The 17450-nt window shown below is 47.1% G+C and overlaps 2 protein-coding genes across 3 annotated transcripts in view; one reads left to right on the top strand and one right to left on the bottom strand.

Annotated features, from left to right (window-relative positions):
- Positions 1-9360: 9360 nt before the first annotated feature.
- Dusp18 (dual specificity phosphatase 18) lies at positions 9361-14874 on the bottom strand. Of its 2 annotated transcripts, XM_008841044.3 has the most exons (3): positions 14435-14874; positions 14051-14162; positions 9361-10345 (listed from the first exon to the last, which is right to left on the bottom strand). In XM_008841044.3, the coding sequence occupies exon 3, from the start codon at positions 10273-10275 to the stop codon at positions 9709-9711; it is 567 nt and encodes a 188-aa protein (XP_008839266.1). In that variant the 5' UTR covers positions 10276-10345; positions 14051-14162; positions 14435-14874; the 3' UTR covers positions 9361-9708. The 2 variants fall into 2 exon arrangements, with proteins under 2 accessions (XP_008839266.1, XP_008839265.1); XM_008841043.3 differs by lacking the exon at positions 14051-14162.
- Positions 14857-17450, top strand: part of CUNH5orf52 (chromosome unknown C5orf52 homolog) — a 21663-nt gene continuing 19069 nt past the window's right edge. Inside the window, exon 1 of the mRNA XM_029567313.1 lies at positions 14857-15204. Coding sequence (XP_029423173.1) covers positions 14891-15204 — 314 coding nt within the window. The 5' untranslated portion in view covers positions 14857-14890. The remainder of the gene's footprint in view (positions 15205-17450) is intronic.

Genomic DNA, 17450 nt, shown 5'->3' with positions numbered 1-17450 from the left:
CTTCGTTTGTGAGAGGACCACCTACATCCCTACAAATCTTAATCCAGTCTGACAACCCTTTAGCCCGTCGCGAAGCAATAGCTGCGCGGCATGCTTGATTGGCCTGCTCAAAAATCAACTGCTCTATCAGAGGGTTAATCTGCTCAGAGTCTCCAAAAATGCGTGTGGCTGCTTCCGTCAGCCTGGCCACAAACTCTGAGAATGGCTCATCCATCCTCTGTATAATCTTAGTCAATTGATTGTCTGCCCCTCCCTTTCTAGACAGGAGTTTCCAGGCCTTGATGGCCAACCTGGAGACCTGGGCATATATGCCCCAAGGCAGATTATTTTGATTATTAGCCTGATCTCCTTGTCCAGTAAGCATTTCGAAGGTCCAAGCCCTCTGCTCAGGGGTAATGGCCGAGGCATTAAGCCTAGCCTGCTCTTGGGAAGCCTCATGCCATAGAGCTTTCCATTCCAAATATTGTCCCATATTGGGAAGAGTAGCCTTTGCGATCATTTGCCAATCTGAGGGCGTCATGGCATCTTTTGCCAACCTATCTAGTTGTGCTAAAGTGAAATTGGCGGTGGTCCCATATTTTCTCACCGCTTCTGCCAGCTCTTTTATCTGGCTGTACTCCACCGGGGCATAAACTCTATTCACTTCCTGTTGATCATTCATAACTTCAAAAACAGGAAAAGCTCTAGTAAGTTTCCTTGTTAATCCTGGGGGCAGCAAGGAACATCCCGCCGGATGTCTGGCCCTGCCCATGGCCGAAAGGAATTTAGTTCCCTTTTCTGTTTTTCCTCTATGCGGAGTGGCATTCATTGCCTCTTCCTCCTCACTAGAACTTTCCTCGGACTCCAGGGGGTATTTTTCACAGTCCGAATCAAGACACTTTCCAAAAGCATGACGCATTTGAAAAGGGTACAATCTTTGTCCCTCCCCTATATCTGGGTTATAGGGGGGGTCTCTGTTACTCTCCTCTTCTCTCTCTCCTCCCTTCTCGGGAAATCCAGCCTCAGGGGCTGTAGGAATTATCTTCCTCCTGGCGCCAACCCTGTCTCCCCGCTCGGTTTCTGATAGTCCTTCCTGTAAACTCTCAAGGGAACGCTGCCCCTCCTTAATCATGTACTTACAATCCTTGTCCTGTAAGCAGTTTTTAATAAGCTTCCAAATCGCTTTGGTCCCCAACCTAAGGTCATCTTGTTCTTGTCTTAAATCTAAATCCCTTCCCAACTTATTCCATGATGCCAAGGTTAAAGAGCCGGAGCAGGTATACCAAGGAGCAACCCGATCCACCTCCCGAATGAAATTTTTCAGGGTTCGGGGCGCGATTTTAATATCACGCCGTTTCAGGACCTGCTGAAGAGCCGTCTCCAGGGACTGAGTCGACCCCATGATCCCAGTAAAATATTATGAAGGCAACGGTGACAATTATCCCCTGAAAGACCAAAACCTCGAACGAAAAGATGAGAAGTGTTCCAAAATCCAGAACAAGGTGCTTAGTCACCATGCAAGTTATCTACCTTTGACTGACAGGCGACACTGTGTTTCTGTCCCCAGCGGTTTATCTACATCCGACTTACGGAGAAAAGTGAAAGTAAAATCACCGTCAATCGCGAGCCGTGCCGAGTTATCTACCCCGGACTTGTTCAGGCTCAGCAGTGGCTTTTATGGAAGCAGATTAGAAAACGAAAGCGAAACCGCTTTCAACTGCAAGCTCCACCGACTTATCTACGCCGGATTTATCCGAGCTCAGCAGTGATATTTGTGGAAGCAGAACAAAATCAACAGTAACAGGACAGTGGCCCCGACCGCTATCAGGGTCCCTTCTACTGCTCCGGCCCAAAATGCACTAAGTCCCAAAGAGAGCAACCCAGATTCAAGAAAAGACATACCTCTCCGACGCGGATCCCTGCAGTTCTGAATCCTCCCAGTCTCCTGGGGGTCTCTGGCGGTGTCCGATGTATCCCGGGTTTCGGCACCAGCTGTCGCGCGCCCTCCAGCGACCACCCCGCCAGCAGTGAAGGTCGAGGAAGAACGACGACACGGTCAGGATTCTTCTGCAGGAAGGCTTTATTGCATCTCGACAGGCAGTGCAACAAGCTCAAGGGAGAACCAAAGACCGACGACGACCCAAAGCTCGTAGCTGCTTATATAGGGTATTGTTCTCGCCTAGTACGTGGCAGAAGGTGATTGGATCACCTGATTAGGACGCCTCTGGTCCGAGACCAGGGGAATTCCAGCGCAGACTCTGTTAACTTGTTTACTTCTCTCAAGGCCGGATATCGGCGCCATCTTATCTCTGGGCTTTGTCTCAGGCCGCTCCCCATAAGACAAAGCCTTGTCTCAGTCCCAGCTGCCAGTGTACCCCTTCTACCCTGCTCTGGTACCCTTGGGTTGTCATTCTAGAAGGCTGGTGCAAACAAGGACTCCGGTGTTAGGGATTGAACCCAAGGGTCTTGTGCATGTTAAGCAAGTGCTCTACCACTGAGCTATACCACCAGCTCTACAATGATTCTTGGGGTTGGGGGATTTGACACCGTTGATAGAATGTTTGCCTAGCATGCACAAAATACTAGGTTCGATCCTCTAGGCTCCATGGTAGCTTAAGCCTGGAATCCCAGCACTCAGGAGGCAGAGATAGGAATCTAAGCAGTTTAGTCATCTTCAGCTACATTAGTGATTTTGAGGCCAGTCTGGGCTATGTGAGATCCTACATCGTAAAATAAAAGACAAACAATAACAAAACCAAACAAAGGACTCTTCTTGCTCTATTCTCTGTTCTGAAATGATCTTGGGATGTAGAAACTTGGTCATTGTACTGCCTGATCAGTTGTAATTGTTTCCTGAACACAGATGCTTAACAGGGGCAGTCAACTGAGATGTGGGTTCCGGGGATCACACTCAGATTGCCAGGCTTGCAAGTGTTTTTTACCTGCTGAGCCATCTGGCTGGTCTACTTCAGTGAACATTTCTTGAGAAATAGACCTTCAGTGTAGTTTGAACCTATGTGGTGGAAACACTGGTAGGGTTGAGCCAGAAGGCTGGGAGTGTGTGTGTGCAGATGACAGTGGGGCTAGAGCTGGGGGCAGAGTGGAGTAATGAACTATTTAAAGATTCTGGGGGCTGGTGACATAGCCCAGCAGGTACAGGAACTAGGTGCCAAGCTTGACAACTTGAGTTTGATTCCTGGACCCACATGGTGGAAGGAGAGAACTGACTCCAGCAAGCTGTTCTCTGACCTCTATGGCATCTCTATACACATACACAAGTAAATAAATAAGTAAATAAATGTAATTAAAGCAAATTGCTTGAATTGTTCAAAAATTCACTGGAGAGATGGTTCAGCAAAGAGCACTGGCTGCTTTCCTAGCACTTACATGGCAGCTATCCACCATCCATAATTCCAGTTCCAGGGAATTGACACCCACTTCTGACTTCCTTAGGCAGTGCACACCATGGTGCACTTACATGCAGGCAAAACACTCATACACACACACACACACACACACACACACACTAAATAAATAAATAATAAATAAATAAATAAATAAAATTCTTGGGCTCAGTGATTAGAGCCCAAGGATTTGATAGCTCAGTGATTAAGAGCACTAGCGGCTCTTGCAGAGGATCTGGGTTGGATTTCCAGCACTCACATGGCAGCTAAAACTTTCTGTAACTTTAGTTCCAGAGGATGTGATGGCCCTCTTCTAACCTCTGCAGGCATTGCATGACATGGGTGCACTTATATACATGCAGGTAATGCACTCATACACATAAAATATTTTAAAAATTCTGGAACTCTATTATTTTGAATTTAGCACCTGCACTAGGTCTCAATACGCCAGGTTAAAAATAAAAATGGAATTCCCCATGCTAAATTTCCACTGCCCCAAACTGAAACTATTATCTTAATTAGAAATCAGGGGAGGAAGAAACAACAGCCAAAATTCCCAAACAGGCAATTTTAATTGGCATGACAGTGGGGTTGCCTGGGCTTTAATCCTTTAAGCCTCACAAAAAAGCAAGCTGAAGTAACCCAATGTGATGCTAGCAGATCAGTTCCTTTTCTAGCGTCCCCTCTCTCTGCGCCTGTCTTGCAAAGAACCCAAACTTGAAGCAGAGCATGGTGGCACTCTGGAGGCTGGAGGATTGCCAGGAGTTCCAACCAGCCTGGGCTACATAGAGACCTCGTTTCAACTCACATGCACGCACGCACGCACACCCTACAGAGTAAGTGAAATGAGCAGTAAGCTTTTTATTTTATTCTTTGTTTTAAAAATTGTGTGTGTGTGTGTGTGTGTGTGTGTGTGTGTGTGTGTGCAGTGTCCAAGGAGGAGAAAAGAGGGCATCTGATCCCCTGGAGCTGGAGTTACAGGCAGTTGTGAGACACGGGTTCTGTGAAGTGAGCTAGGGCTCTCTGGAAGAGTTCATGATCTTAACTGCTGAGCCATTCCTTATTATTTATTTAAACTGAGATTAAAAGCCTGGACCACTATACCTAGCCTATTTATCTTTAAATTAAAAAAATTTCTGTCGGGGACTGGAGAGATGGCTCAGCGTTTAAGAGCACTGACTACTCTTGCATAGGACCCAGGTTCGATTCCCAGCACCCACATGGCGGCTATAAACCATCCTTAACTTCAGTTCCAGTGGAATCCGAAACCCTCTTCTGACGTCCGTGGCATTGCATGACATGGGTGCACTTACATGTAGGCAATACACTCATATACATAAAATAGAAATAAAATATTTTAAAAGTTTTAAAAAAAATCTTCTCTCTCTCTCTCTCTCTCTCTCTCTCTCTCTCTCTCTCTCTCTCCATCCAAGGCTCAAGAACATCTCAGAAGAGAGAGCAGAAAGATTGAGAGCTGGAGGGTGGGGAGGGGAGCTGTGAACTGCTGGCTGCTGGACATTACATGGCTGTTACCCATACCACCCATACCAACTCACAGTACCTGCGGGATATCTGCACAAGATCCAGTCAAACTTCCAGCATAGCTGAGGGGCTCCTGAGGCCCCACCTCTGGTGGAAGAATTGTTGGCAGTTGATGGCTCCTGAGGGATAGTCACTCTCCTTGGGGACATGGCTGCTGGTAGGCTGCTCACACTCTTGTGGATGGCTTCACACCCATGTGCATATGGGTGGCACTAATTGGATTTGGTGTTATTAATAATAACAACAAAAAAAGAGAACATGACTTTGGGAGGGAGATGAAGTGAACGGCACTAGGGGGAGTTGGAGAGAGCTAGTGGTGGATGGATATGAGCAAAATACATGCTACAAATGTATGAGATTTTCAAAGAAAAATATTTAAAAAATAAAAAAATACAAGCTGGGCATGGTGGCGCATGCCTTTAATCCCAGCACTTGGGAGGCAGAGGCAGGCAGAACTCTGAGATCGAGGCCAGCCTGGTCTACGTAGCAGTTCCAGGCCAGCTGAGGCTACAAGGAGACCCTGTCTCAAATAAACAAACAAAAATAAGAATAAGAATAGATGTGGAGGGGGAGGGAACAAATGAGATGTGTAGGGGCATGGTATGAAGATGCCATCATAAAACTAATTAGCTGTATGCTGATTAAAAAATTAATAAAAAGTATGGACATTCCTCATATTACCATAAAAAAGGCATAAAAACAGGAGAGAGACTTGCTGGGAAGAAGAGGTTCAGAAGGAGTGGGAAGGGGGAAGAGAGCGTGATGAGGCATGAATATGATTAAAATGCATTATACATGTATATGAAATTGTCAAATAAAAACATTTTAAAATCAGCCAGGTGGGCATTAATCCCAGCACTTTGGGAGGTAGAGGCAGGCAGATCTCTGTGAGTTCAAGGCCAGCCTGGTCTCCGTAGTGAATCCAGGCCAGCTGTGACTACAGGGAGACCCTGTCTCAAAAAGACCAAAAAAACACAAAAACAAAAATAAGAACATTTAAAAATCATAAACAGTTGGGCGTGGTGGCGCACGCCTTTAATCCTAGCACTCGGGAGGCAGAGGCAGGCTGATCTCTGTGAGTTCAAGGCCAGCCTGGTCTACATAGTGAGTTCTGGGACAGCTGGGGCTACAGAGAGACCCTGTCTCAAAAAGACCAAAAAAAAAAATCATAAACAGCTGATTACATGCCTACCTGAATGGCTAGAATAAAAATATGAGCAGTATTAAATATTGGCACACATAGAGAAACTCTATAGTTTTCATACAATTCTGGAGACTGTAGGATGGCCACTCTGTAAGTTTTCAAAGAAAATCAATCACACACACCATTATTGTATGACCAGTAGCCCACTCTGTGGTATATACCCAAAGAAATAAACAAAAACCCACATTCACCTAGTAACTGATACACAAATGTTTATAGGTTTAACTTTATTTATAATCACCTAAAACTGACAAGAACTCAAATATTCTTCAATGGGTAAATATAAAACAAGCTGTGATTAGACCATACAAAATACCATAAAACAAAGACTTGAGGCTGAGTGAAAGGCCACCTTGGGCCAGGTGTGGCGGCACACACCTTTGATCCCAGTACTCCAGAAGCAAGTGGATTTCTGTGAGTTCAAGGCCATCCTTGTCTACAAAGGGAATACTAGCCCAACTAGGGGGCGAAAAAAAAAAAGGAGGTAGTCTCCAGGTTCTATTCTGAATGTGGTACTCGGGAAAAGGCAAACCCATAGGGATAGACAACACACAAGTGTTTAGCTGAGGCTGGAGTTGGGATCTGACTACAAAAAGCACAGCAGGACCTTTTAGGTGACAGATCTGCTCTGTGTCCTAATCTGACAGTGAATATATACAAGTGTTATCAAAGAACACGCCTTTAATCCCAGCACTTGGGAGGCAGAGGCATGTAGATCTCTGTGAGATCAATGCCAACACTGTCTACATGGTGAGCTCCAGGCCAGTGTGGGGCTACAGGGAGACCCATCTCAAAAATAAAAATAAAAATAACAACAAAACCCCTCAAAGAACTGGACTGGAGATGTAGCTCAGCGGTAGAGTGCTTGCCTAGCATGTATGAGGGCTTAGATTTGACCCCTAGTTGAGGGGTGGGATAACTTAAAGAACTGTGATTCCAGAAAGTTAATTTTATATGTTAATCTATAGTTTTTGTTTTTGCTTTTCTTTTTTGGTCTTCTTGAGACAGGGTCTCCCTGTAGCCCCAGCTGGCCTGGAACTTGCTATGTAGACCAGGCTGACCTTGATCTCAGAGAGATCTGCCTGCCTCTGCCTCTTGAGTGCTGGGATTAAAGGTGTGTGCCACCATGCTCAGCAACCAAAAGATCCAAATAAAGTTCTTCTAAAAAATGTCTTAAAAGAATTTTTCGGGCAGCAGAGACAGTTAAGAGCACTGGCTGTTCTTGCAAAGGACCTGGTTTCGATTCCCAGCACCTGTATGGCTAACAAGCCAGCGCCCTCTTCTGACCTCCAGAGGCATTGCATAACACAGGTGCACTTACATGCAAGTAACACACACACACACACACACACACACATGCACACACACACTCACACTACATACACACAAATAATAATAAACAAAATATACATAAAAAAGAAATTTTCTATCTGGGTTTCCACTAGGCAAGTTGCATTGTGGGGGCTCTGCCACACCCAGGCTGCTGTACCCATGAGCCTGTTCTTTTTATTTATTTTTTATGTGTATGTGTGTATTACCTGCAAGTAGGTAAGTGCACCCATGCCGTGAAATGCTGGTGGCAGTCAGAAGAGGCTGTCGGATCCCCTGGGACTGGAGTTACAGACAGTTGTTAGCTGCCATGTGGGTGCTGGAATTCAAACCCGGGTCTTCTGCAAGAACAATCAATGTTCTTAACCGCTGAGCCATCTCTCCAGCCCGCTGTTCTTCTTTCTGTAGGATGAGATTAGTCTAGAACAGTGATTCTCTTCCTTCTCTCCTGACTTCCTTATACCAAACCCCTGGGCACCACCTTTGTGAAAGTAGGTATGGGCAGTTTTGCAGGGTCTGTGGTATCTACTGGTTCTGGAGGCACAGCTCTGCATCAAGCCATCAAGCAGGGCAGTTTGGCTTTTGTTTGCCTCATAAACTGCCCCAAAGGGTCTAGATTAGAACAGCACATTTTGGCTGGGCATGGTAGCACACACCTATAATCCCAGCACTCTGAAGGTAGGAGGATCTGGACGTCAAGGTCATCCTTGACTACATAGCCTTGGCTACATGAACATACAAAGCCTGTTTTGAGGCAGAGCCTGGCAACAAGAGGTTCTGAGTAACCCTGAATTTCAGGGCCTACTGAAGCCAACTCACTTGTCCTTCTGACATATGTACCCATGTATCCTGACAATCAGTCAGACAGGGACACTGGATCTCATGGTCAGTGATTCGAACAAGGCCTTTTGGGGAAAGCTGGACCCGTGTACTTGTATCAGGATCCCTATGTTGCCTCTGGATTAAACATGGTGGGAACTCTGGAAAGGCTTCTAAGACTAGGCCTCTTCTGAGGAAGGATTTAAGTCTTTTTTTCTCCCCCCACCAGAGTGACTTCTGAGAACAGTTTATAAACAATAAAGGGCTGCATTCAGATAGAATTGTCTTTATGGTGATGATTGCAAAATCCATGACCACTTCAACCTTTACCACTCACTGTTTTCTGTGTAAGTGTGATCTAGAAAACCAGAGTTGGGCCAGTATGGTGAAGGTGGAAGCAGGGGGGATCCCTGGAGCACTGCTTGAAGGTCACTTGCCTAATAGGTTGGCACTTACTGTGAGAAACTTGAAAACGCCAGGATGTGGTGGGCATGGTGGCGCACACCTTTAGTCCCAGCACTTGGTAGGCAGAGGCAGGCATATTTCTGTGAGTTCAAGGCCAGCCTGATCTACACAGTGAGTAGTGAGTTCCAGGCCGGCCGGGGCTACAGAGAGACCCTGTCTCAAAAAAAATGAAAAGAATAGAAAAGAAACACCAGGATGCTTAAGGCTCTGTGTTTGAAGGAATGAGGTGGGATTGTGGCAGATTTATCTCTAGGTTGGTCACCTAGGGGAGGGCTACAGGATTCCAAGCCTGCCATATGCATTGGGCACTGTTCTCTTTGGCCTGGAAACCACCTGCCTCCCCTACCCTCTAGACAGCAGCCCATGGCTTGCCACTTACCTCCATCATGTTACAGTTAGTAACTTTAGGGGCTGGAGAGATGGCTCAGCAGTTAAGAGCACTGACTGCTCTTGCAGAGGACCCGGGTTCAATTCCCAGCACCCACATGGTGGCTACGAACTTAACTCCGGTTCCAGGGGAATCTAAAGCCCTCTTCTGACCTCCACAGCATTGCATGACATGAATGCACTCACATACATTCAGGCAATACACTCATACACATAAAATAAAAATAATAAAATATTTAAAAAAAACAATTAGTGACTTTAATCTCTAAAGATACAGATTACAAAGTAGTGACTTTTTGGTTTGGTTTTTTTGAGACAGTCTCTCTATGTAGCCCAGGCTGGTCTCAAATTCACCCTGTGATCCTTCTGCTTTAGTCTTCTGAGATTACAGGCATGTACCACCAAACTTGGCTGGATTACAGGGTTAAAAATTATAGCAATCCTCTTTTCTTGCCCTTATAAAAAGCATCATCTGGTATGCTCCTGTATCAACACAAGAAGAATGTTCATGTTTAGATCTTGGCATAAGGTTAATGACATCTGTATAGCTGACCCCAACACAGGAGCTGGTGAGGTGGCTTACAGAGGAACCATCAAACGGACTTCCTTCTCATAGATGTCAGGGATCAGTCCCATGGGGGAGTTCACCATGTGCACTGTATTCTTTCCAAACAGCTGGAACTCGTAGTGGATGAGCTGCTCCCAAAAGCCACTGTTAGGCCGGATGATAGGCCGGCATGACTTGGTCCATGTGTGAGCATCTAGCAGGGACATGGCATGGTACTTCATGAGGTAGGCGAGGCAGAGGGCAGCTGAGCGGCTCATGCCAGCAGCACAGTGCAGCAGCGTGCGGCCCTGCTTCATCTCCACCAAATGAATCTGGTCAGCAATAGGGTCAAAGAAGTCACAGAGACGTGAGACAGGTGCATCAGTCACAGGCACCTGCATGTACTGGATATCCTCATAGAAGGTGTTTACCACCTCAACCGATACATTAATGACCGTGGTGATCTGGTTGCTGGACAGCAGGAGTTTGTTGTTGGCCGCCACACCACTGCTGATAAACAGGCTTTTGGTGATCTGTGAGAGGCCGCTGATTGAAGGCTGCCGGAACTGAGCTGGGAAGGCACCCCGAGGTGCTGTCATCAAGGTGACAGGTCAGCAGTTGGTGATGTGTAAAGCTTGCATCTTTCTGCTAGACTGTACCCACTGAACACTGCAGGGAGAGAAAAGATGTTTAATTTTCTGGGTTTTTTTGGAGACAGGATCTCCCTATAGCCCCAGCTGGCCTAGAACTCTGCCTTGTAGACCAGGCTGGCCTAGATGTCACAGATCCACCTGCTTCTACCTCTTGAGTGCTAGGATTAAAGGCATGTGTCACCACACCCAGTAAGAGGATGTTTAGAGGGTAAGAACACAGATTCTGGGAAATGGATGGCTAAGCCTATGGAATTAGCCAAGGCGATCCTCTGACCAACACTGTAGAAGCACTCAGAGAACTCATGAATTATTCAGATACCCAGGCTCCACTCCATATGCACCAAGTCAGATTTTCAGGTGAGGAACACAAATCTGCATTTTAGCATGCTTCTCAAGTGGTCTAACATGCACTGTCCTACAGGGCAAAGGCCAAGTCCCTGGGCCTGGCCCCTTGAGTCCCCCTGCCCTCCACCCCGCCTCCCCATTTAGTCTGGTAAATCAACTTGCATTTCTCAACTGTGCCCTGGCCTAACTTTCCACTTAGGCTCACATAGCTCTCTTATCTCAAAATTCTCTCCTTCCTTCTGGCTGATCTAAGGTGAAATACTTGCAAGGTCTCCCTCCACAGCCTCTGACTGATGCTCAAATCCACTATTGGGCGGGGGGGTTCCCTGGAATGCGGGAAAATATGTAAGGAGAGATGAGCCTCCTTCATTCCCAAGAACTAGCTCTCTGAATAGAGAGATATCATTAGACATCCTCCTGGACTTTCCTCTAAGGAGGGTCTGGGGAAGACAATGGCTGACAGTTTCCTGGACACTGACAGGATGGACACCATAGTAACTCCAAGTGTGAGTACATAGGCAGCAGGGCCTCAGATAGACTTACCACACCAGCACCACGCTGCCTGCAGCAGAAATGTGGCACTCTCCCAGAGAGAGCAGAACTCCTGTCTTCTAAGAAAGCTCAAACCCTTGCTTTCCTAGTCTTTTCACATTTATTTTTGAGGCTGGGTGTGGTGGTGCACGCCTTTAATCCCAGCACTCAGGAGACAGAGGCAGGTGGATCTCTGTGAGTTCAAGGCCAGCCTGGTCTACATAGTGAGTTCCAGGACAGCTGGGGCTACAGGGAGACTCTGTCTCAAAAAGATAAAAAAAAAACAAAAACCATTGAGTTCATATGTTATGTATATGCACATGCATGTACACATGTCACAGTGTTCATGTGGAGGTCAGAGGACAACTTGCAGTAGGTTCTCTCCTTCCACACTGTGGGTCCTGGGTATCAAACTCAAGTCATCAGGCTTGGCAGCAGGTACCTTTACATATTGAGCTATCTCACTGACCCCAACTTTCCTAGTCTTGAGCAAAGATGCAAAAACTGAACTTCAGCTGGTCATGGTGGCACATACCTTTAATCCAAGCACCCAGGAGGCAGAGGCAGGTGGATCTTTGTGAGATCAAGGCCAATCTGGTCTACATGAAGACTCTATCTCAAAAAACAAAACAAAGCCAGGCATGGTGGTGCACGCCTTTAATCCCAGCACTCGGAGGCAGAGGCAGGCGGATCCTCTGTGAGTCCGAGGCCAGCCTGATTTACAGAGTGAGTTTCAGGCAGCTGGAGCTACAAGAAGACCCTGTCTCAAAAAGACAAAAAACAAAACAAAACAAAAAAACCCCAAAACAAAATAAAACAAAATACTATACTTTGGGTATATATCTAATCTCAGCACTTGGGAGTTGGAGGTAGGAAGATCTTGACTTCAGGATCGGTGAATTGAAACAAAAACCAAAAATACATAAACTTAAAAAAAAAGATCACACTTTCCTAGTCTCATTGAAACAGGGCCTTTTGGGTTCAGATCACACATCTTAGGATCAAATGGTGGTCTCCATCAGGCACAGACAAATGAGAAGTCAAATTTTTGCTGCTTACAGTCAGGATAAGACAGAGCCCTTGCTTGGCTCTGCCATTTGTGGCTGGGTTGCTACTCATCTCTCCAGCTTCCTACTAGCTTTCCCTGGCCTGAAGAGCCTTGGCTATATGAAACTAATATGACAATTCCTTTGGCCACCTGTCCTTTCCCTCAGGGACCTTTGTCTCTGCTGCTCTCTCTGCCCAGAACATCCTCTCCTTATAAGCCTATCAGATCCTGATCTGCTCTATTCAGCAGAGGACTGAAGAAGTCTGAGGAGCCCAGAGACCTAAGCTGGAGGGTCACTTCCTCAAGGGGACTCTCTTGGCAGCACAGCCCTCCCCCACACTTGATCAAGGCTCTGCTCCAAGTTTCTTAGGCCCATATTTTCTCCTTCCTAACACTGGCTCAAGACTGATAATCTGTCTCTTTTGGAGACCTGAGAACTTCAGGAACATGATGGGTCTATCTTTAGTCATTGCATCACCCCACCAGTGCCATGCAGTATGTCCCCACATGCAAGTGCTCTATGACTATCTACTGTGTGGATGACCCCAACACGACTCCATCTTTTAACTGTGAGCTTGTCTAGAAGAGTTCTTGAGAAATCCGGGTTTCTCAAGAGTTTCAGAGACGGGCTGGGGGAAAGGTATCATCCTAGGCTGCTTGAAAGGAAGGCCAAAGGCTACATAGGCCAGGTCTGCCTGCCAAGGCCCCAAGGTCAAGTACATCATGCTCAATGCAGGAAGAGAAGATGGGCCTGGTTTATTGTAAAGGTCCTAAGGGGAACAAGAAAAATCACACAAAAGCCCACAGTCAGAGGTGTTCTCTACAGCAAAGTAGTGAGAAACTAGTGGTGTATTTGCCCAGTTATGTGATTTCCAAAATTAATGATCTTTAAATCAACTAAGAGCAAGTGAAAAACTGGACATGGTGGTACACACCTGTGATATTGGCACTCAGGAAGCTGAGGCAGAAAGAAGATGGAGAGTTTAATGCCAGCCTAGGCCACATAGAAAGTTCAAGGACAGCCTGGACCACAGAGACCATGTCTCAATTACTCTCCTCCAACCCCCAGAGCAAGTGAAACAAACTACAGGGTTTATTTAGGTTTTTCCTTGGAAACAAAACAAAGCTGTTTACTTAACCTTTGAGAAATCAGGATTATAAAAATAATTTCTGCAACAGGCCATTTTCAACTAGCATAGTGACATTTCCTGTCTTAATCCTTTTATAATAAAAGGTAATCTAAAGTAACCCTATGCTAACCAGTTATTATTGTACTGTTCTCTCTCCTTATCCCTGCCTTGCAAGGACTGTAGCTTTGAAGCACCAATGTTTTTGTTTCTGCTTTCTTCTTTCCTTTTCTGTCCACAAAGCCACAAACCTCTGCTTGGCTCACTGGAACAGTTCTCTTTTACAAAACGAAGTGTTGTGCAATTTTAGAATCGAAAATAAAGCCAAGTAAGGTCTTTAAAAACTGTTGTACAATAGGAGTGACAGTGTCCGCCTTACAGAGATGTAAAGATAAAATGAGATCATTCAGGTAGCTGTTAGGAAAGCTAAAATGCAAAGCATTGTGGGAATGAAGACTCAAGAGATTAGTTTCAGGCTGTGGGTTATAGAGTTGCAAAGATGGCCTTAAGCAGTGACAGAGAAGAGGGCCTAGTAGAGTAGGCCTGGAAGCAAAGGCAAGCCAATGGGGAACTCCAGGCTAGCCTGGGCTACTAGGTGAGGCTCTATCTCAAAAACAAATAAATAAAAACAATTCATAACAACAAACAAAACCCCACCACTCCCACTTACCACAAGAAGTTTGGCTTGGGTGGGGGGTGGGGGTGGAGAACTGGACACTTGGTGGCGGCTGTTCAGGCACTTTGCAGCCAGCGAAACAGCCACTTTTGCTTCCCTCCTGAACCTAAAAAGAGCTGCGTCTAGTTAATAACTCCAGGTGGAAAGTGAGGCTCAGAAGGGAAATGGGTTTGTTCAAAGGGTCACAGCAAGTTGTCAGAGTTGGTATTTCTGGTACAGTCTATGTGGGAAAAGTCGGCAAATACCGGTGGGGCGTTTGTTAAATTCTGGGTTATAAACGTGGATCAAAGTCCTTGGGAGGGAGGTGCCACATCTAGGGGTGAGCCTGGTGAGTTTCCTGGGGAGTTGGCTGGAATAGCTCCTCAGCTCGCGACATACCTCGGGTGGGGCTCTTTCAGGAAGCGCCTGCCAAGCGGAGCTGCAAGCGAGGGTCCTCAGGAGAGAGCCATCGTGATCCGGTCCGGCACGCCGGCTCGCCCAGTGCTCGGGTTTCGACGGTAAGGCGTTCTCCTGGCGCGGAATGGCAACTCTGGGCCTCGGAGAGGTCTTGGCCCGATCTGCGCTCCACGCAGCCCCGTGGGACTCGCAGTCACCAGCTGGGGGACCACCGGGGGGCGCAGCCAACTTAGTGGACTAGGAAGGGCCCCGCAGCTCCACCGGTCTCCATGGCAACGCGCGTCATAAGGACAGGCGTGTGGCGTCCGCAGCCTCCAGGCCCCGAGACACGCCCCGCCCACCGGCCACTCACGATTCTCACGCGCGAGACACCGCGCGGAACTCCGCCTTGGGCATCAGCTCCTGGAGTCACTCCGCATCCGCGGGCGCCCTGCCACCATGGTTTTTAATTTGGCTACCGTTCCCGAGTCCTTGTCCCGCCTGATAATCACCCCCAAACAACTCAGGAGGCCCTCGGTCAGGCGGGACCTGGGCTCTGAGTTAGAGGCTGTTGCCAAGGCGACCGCCCTCGCGAGCTTGGACTTCCGGCGCGATCGGTTAGACAGCGGGCCAGACCTCGGCTTCCGGTGCTACCCCCCGCAGATTTGCTTCCTCCGGCCCCTGCGGCCTGCGACCCCGCAGACGCGGTTCAGGTGTAGCTTGGTCCGCAGGGCGGGCGCCGAGGGAGCCCCCGACCCACGCCCGGGATCCCAGTAGTGCCACGACCTCTCAGAGCGGTTCTTTCCAGTCTGTTCCCCTTTCCAGCCACATCAGTCCTGGCTTTCCGGACTGCAGGCCCCGGCACACTTTAGGGTGACAACCTGGTCTTCTAGGGCGTGAAATTACCTGACACCCCTGTCTGCAACTTTTCAATTCCCCCAGGGCCCAGGAAAGTCTCTAGTTTCCTTGGCCTGGCGCCAAGCCCAGGAGCCCCAGTTCTACCCCCTTCCCCCTCCTCAATCCCTGTCCCAGCATCCGCCTGGCTCCTACAGAGGACTTGGGATGGAACAGCAATTTGTTTCAAAATGACCGTTATTTATTACTTGAAAGGGGATATTTCCAATCATTCTCCTTATTAATTTCCAATATTGATAAATCTGGTGCACCAGTAACTTATAGGAAGAATGTCTTTAAATATTTTAGGCCTTTTTCTTTAATTTTTTTAAAAAATTTTATGTGCTATGCCTGCATATATGTAAATGAACCCTGTTGTGCAGTGTCGGCAGAGGACAGAAGAGGGCATCCGATCCCTTGGAGCTGGAGTTACAGAGGTTTGTTAGCCATGTGGATGCTGGGAATCGAACCTGGCCCTTTGCAAGAGCAGCCAGTGCTCTTAACTGCTGAACCATCTCTCTAGCCCCAGGTGCAGATTCTTGAGTATGAACTTTGTAGATGATAATGTCATCTTGCAGTGTCAAATGGTGGAGCAAACTTCTAGCCCTGTACACCCTAAACTTCCCTCACTTGTTCCTCGAATTCCCCTATTAACTAACCCAATGTTCTTCTAAACTCCTTTGTTCCCTTCCTCCTTCCATGCTTTCCTCTTCTTTTTTATTTTGAGGCAGTCTCTTACATAGCTTAGACTGGCCCAGAACTCACCATGGAGCCCAGGTTGACCTTGAACTCTCCATCTTTCTCCTTCAGCTTCCCAGTGCTGAGATTACAGGTGTGCACCACCACAACAGGCTGCCCATTTACTTTTCCTGTTCGTTTCTACCTCCACTCCACAAATCCCCTTAGTTCTAGGCTGTGAAGGAAGAACTCCCTATCCCAGCCTCCCTCACATTCATCCCTTTTACATTGCCCTTCAACTTTTACTCATCTAAGACTTCCACTTTTGGTCTTATTCTGAGTTTTCTCATAAGGATGACCTACACTCCTAACATTCAGAGCATAGCTCAGCAGCAGGGTCTTTGATTAGCACATGCTACCCTGGGTTCTAACGCCAGCACCCCCCCCACCAAAATTCTTGTTTTTCTTTGTTCCTGTTGACACATACCTTGTGGACTGCTCTGGGCCCTTCTATACCCTTCTCAGGATGACTTTTCTTCCTTTGGTCCAATAACATTTTTAGTGTGCAAACTTATGGTAATTTCCTTGCTCCCCTAAAAATTATGAGAAAACTGCTTGTCTTTGAGAGCAAGGGACAGAAAGATTGTGTGAGCCAGAGGCTGTAGATGACTATAATAAAACTGTTTTCTGAACACAACAGGACAGTTGCCCATATGAACTGATAATGGCCATGACTGCACAAGACCTACATAAGATCAAGCCAAACAAAATCCCAGCATGGAGTGGAGAGGAGCTCAGGAAGTCCCACCCTGAGCTGAGGATCGATTGGAAACTGATGGTTGCTGGGAGAAAGGGGGGAGAGAGTCAGTTTTCTTCAGGGATTCAGCCCCTGAGAGGCTACCTGTGCACATACTGACAGTGCTGAGTGGGCTCAGTGGGTTAAAACACACAAAATTGGGAGGGAATAGTTGTAGGGGGCATGGGGGATGAATTGGAGGAGAGGAAATGGGGGGTGTCACTTGATCAAAATATATGCATGTTTGAGATTCCCAATCAAGAAAAAAATCAAAACAAAAACCTAGGGCTGGAGAGATGGCTCAATGGTTAAAAACACTTGCTGCACTTGCAGAGGACTCAGGTTCGACTCTCAGCACCCACATGGTGACTAACAACTGTCTGTAACTCCAGTCCCAGGGGATCCGATGCCCTCTTCTGACTTCTGCAGGCATTGCACGGCATGGGTGCACTTACATACATACAGGCAATACACTCATACACATAAAATAAGATAAAAAAAATAGCTGGGTGCTCTCTCCTAGCCTGCACTACTATCCTCAGGCCTCTTGGGGTAAGTCTATAGCGCAGCTCTCCACACCGGGACTCCCTAAGCCACATTCACCCTTCCATATCCATCCCCCCCCCCCCCTGCTCTTAACTCCTGGTTTTA

Source organism: Nannospalax galili, unplaced genomic scaffold (assembly GCF_000622305.1).
Source record: "Nannospalax galili isolate Female #2095 unplaced genomic scaffold, S.galili_v1.0 scaffold259, whole genome shotgun sequence".
Classification (NCBI taxonomy): Eukaryota; Metazoa; Chordata; class Mammalia; order Rodentia; family Spalacidae; genus Nannospalax; species Nannospalax galili.
The sequence above is the reverse complement of the archived record's forward strand: the minus strand, read 5'-3'. Positions and strand labels throughout refer to the sequence as shown.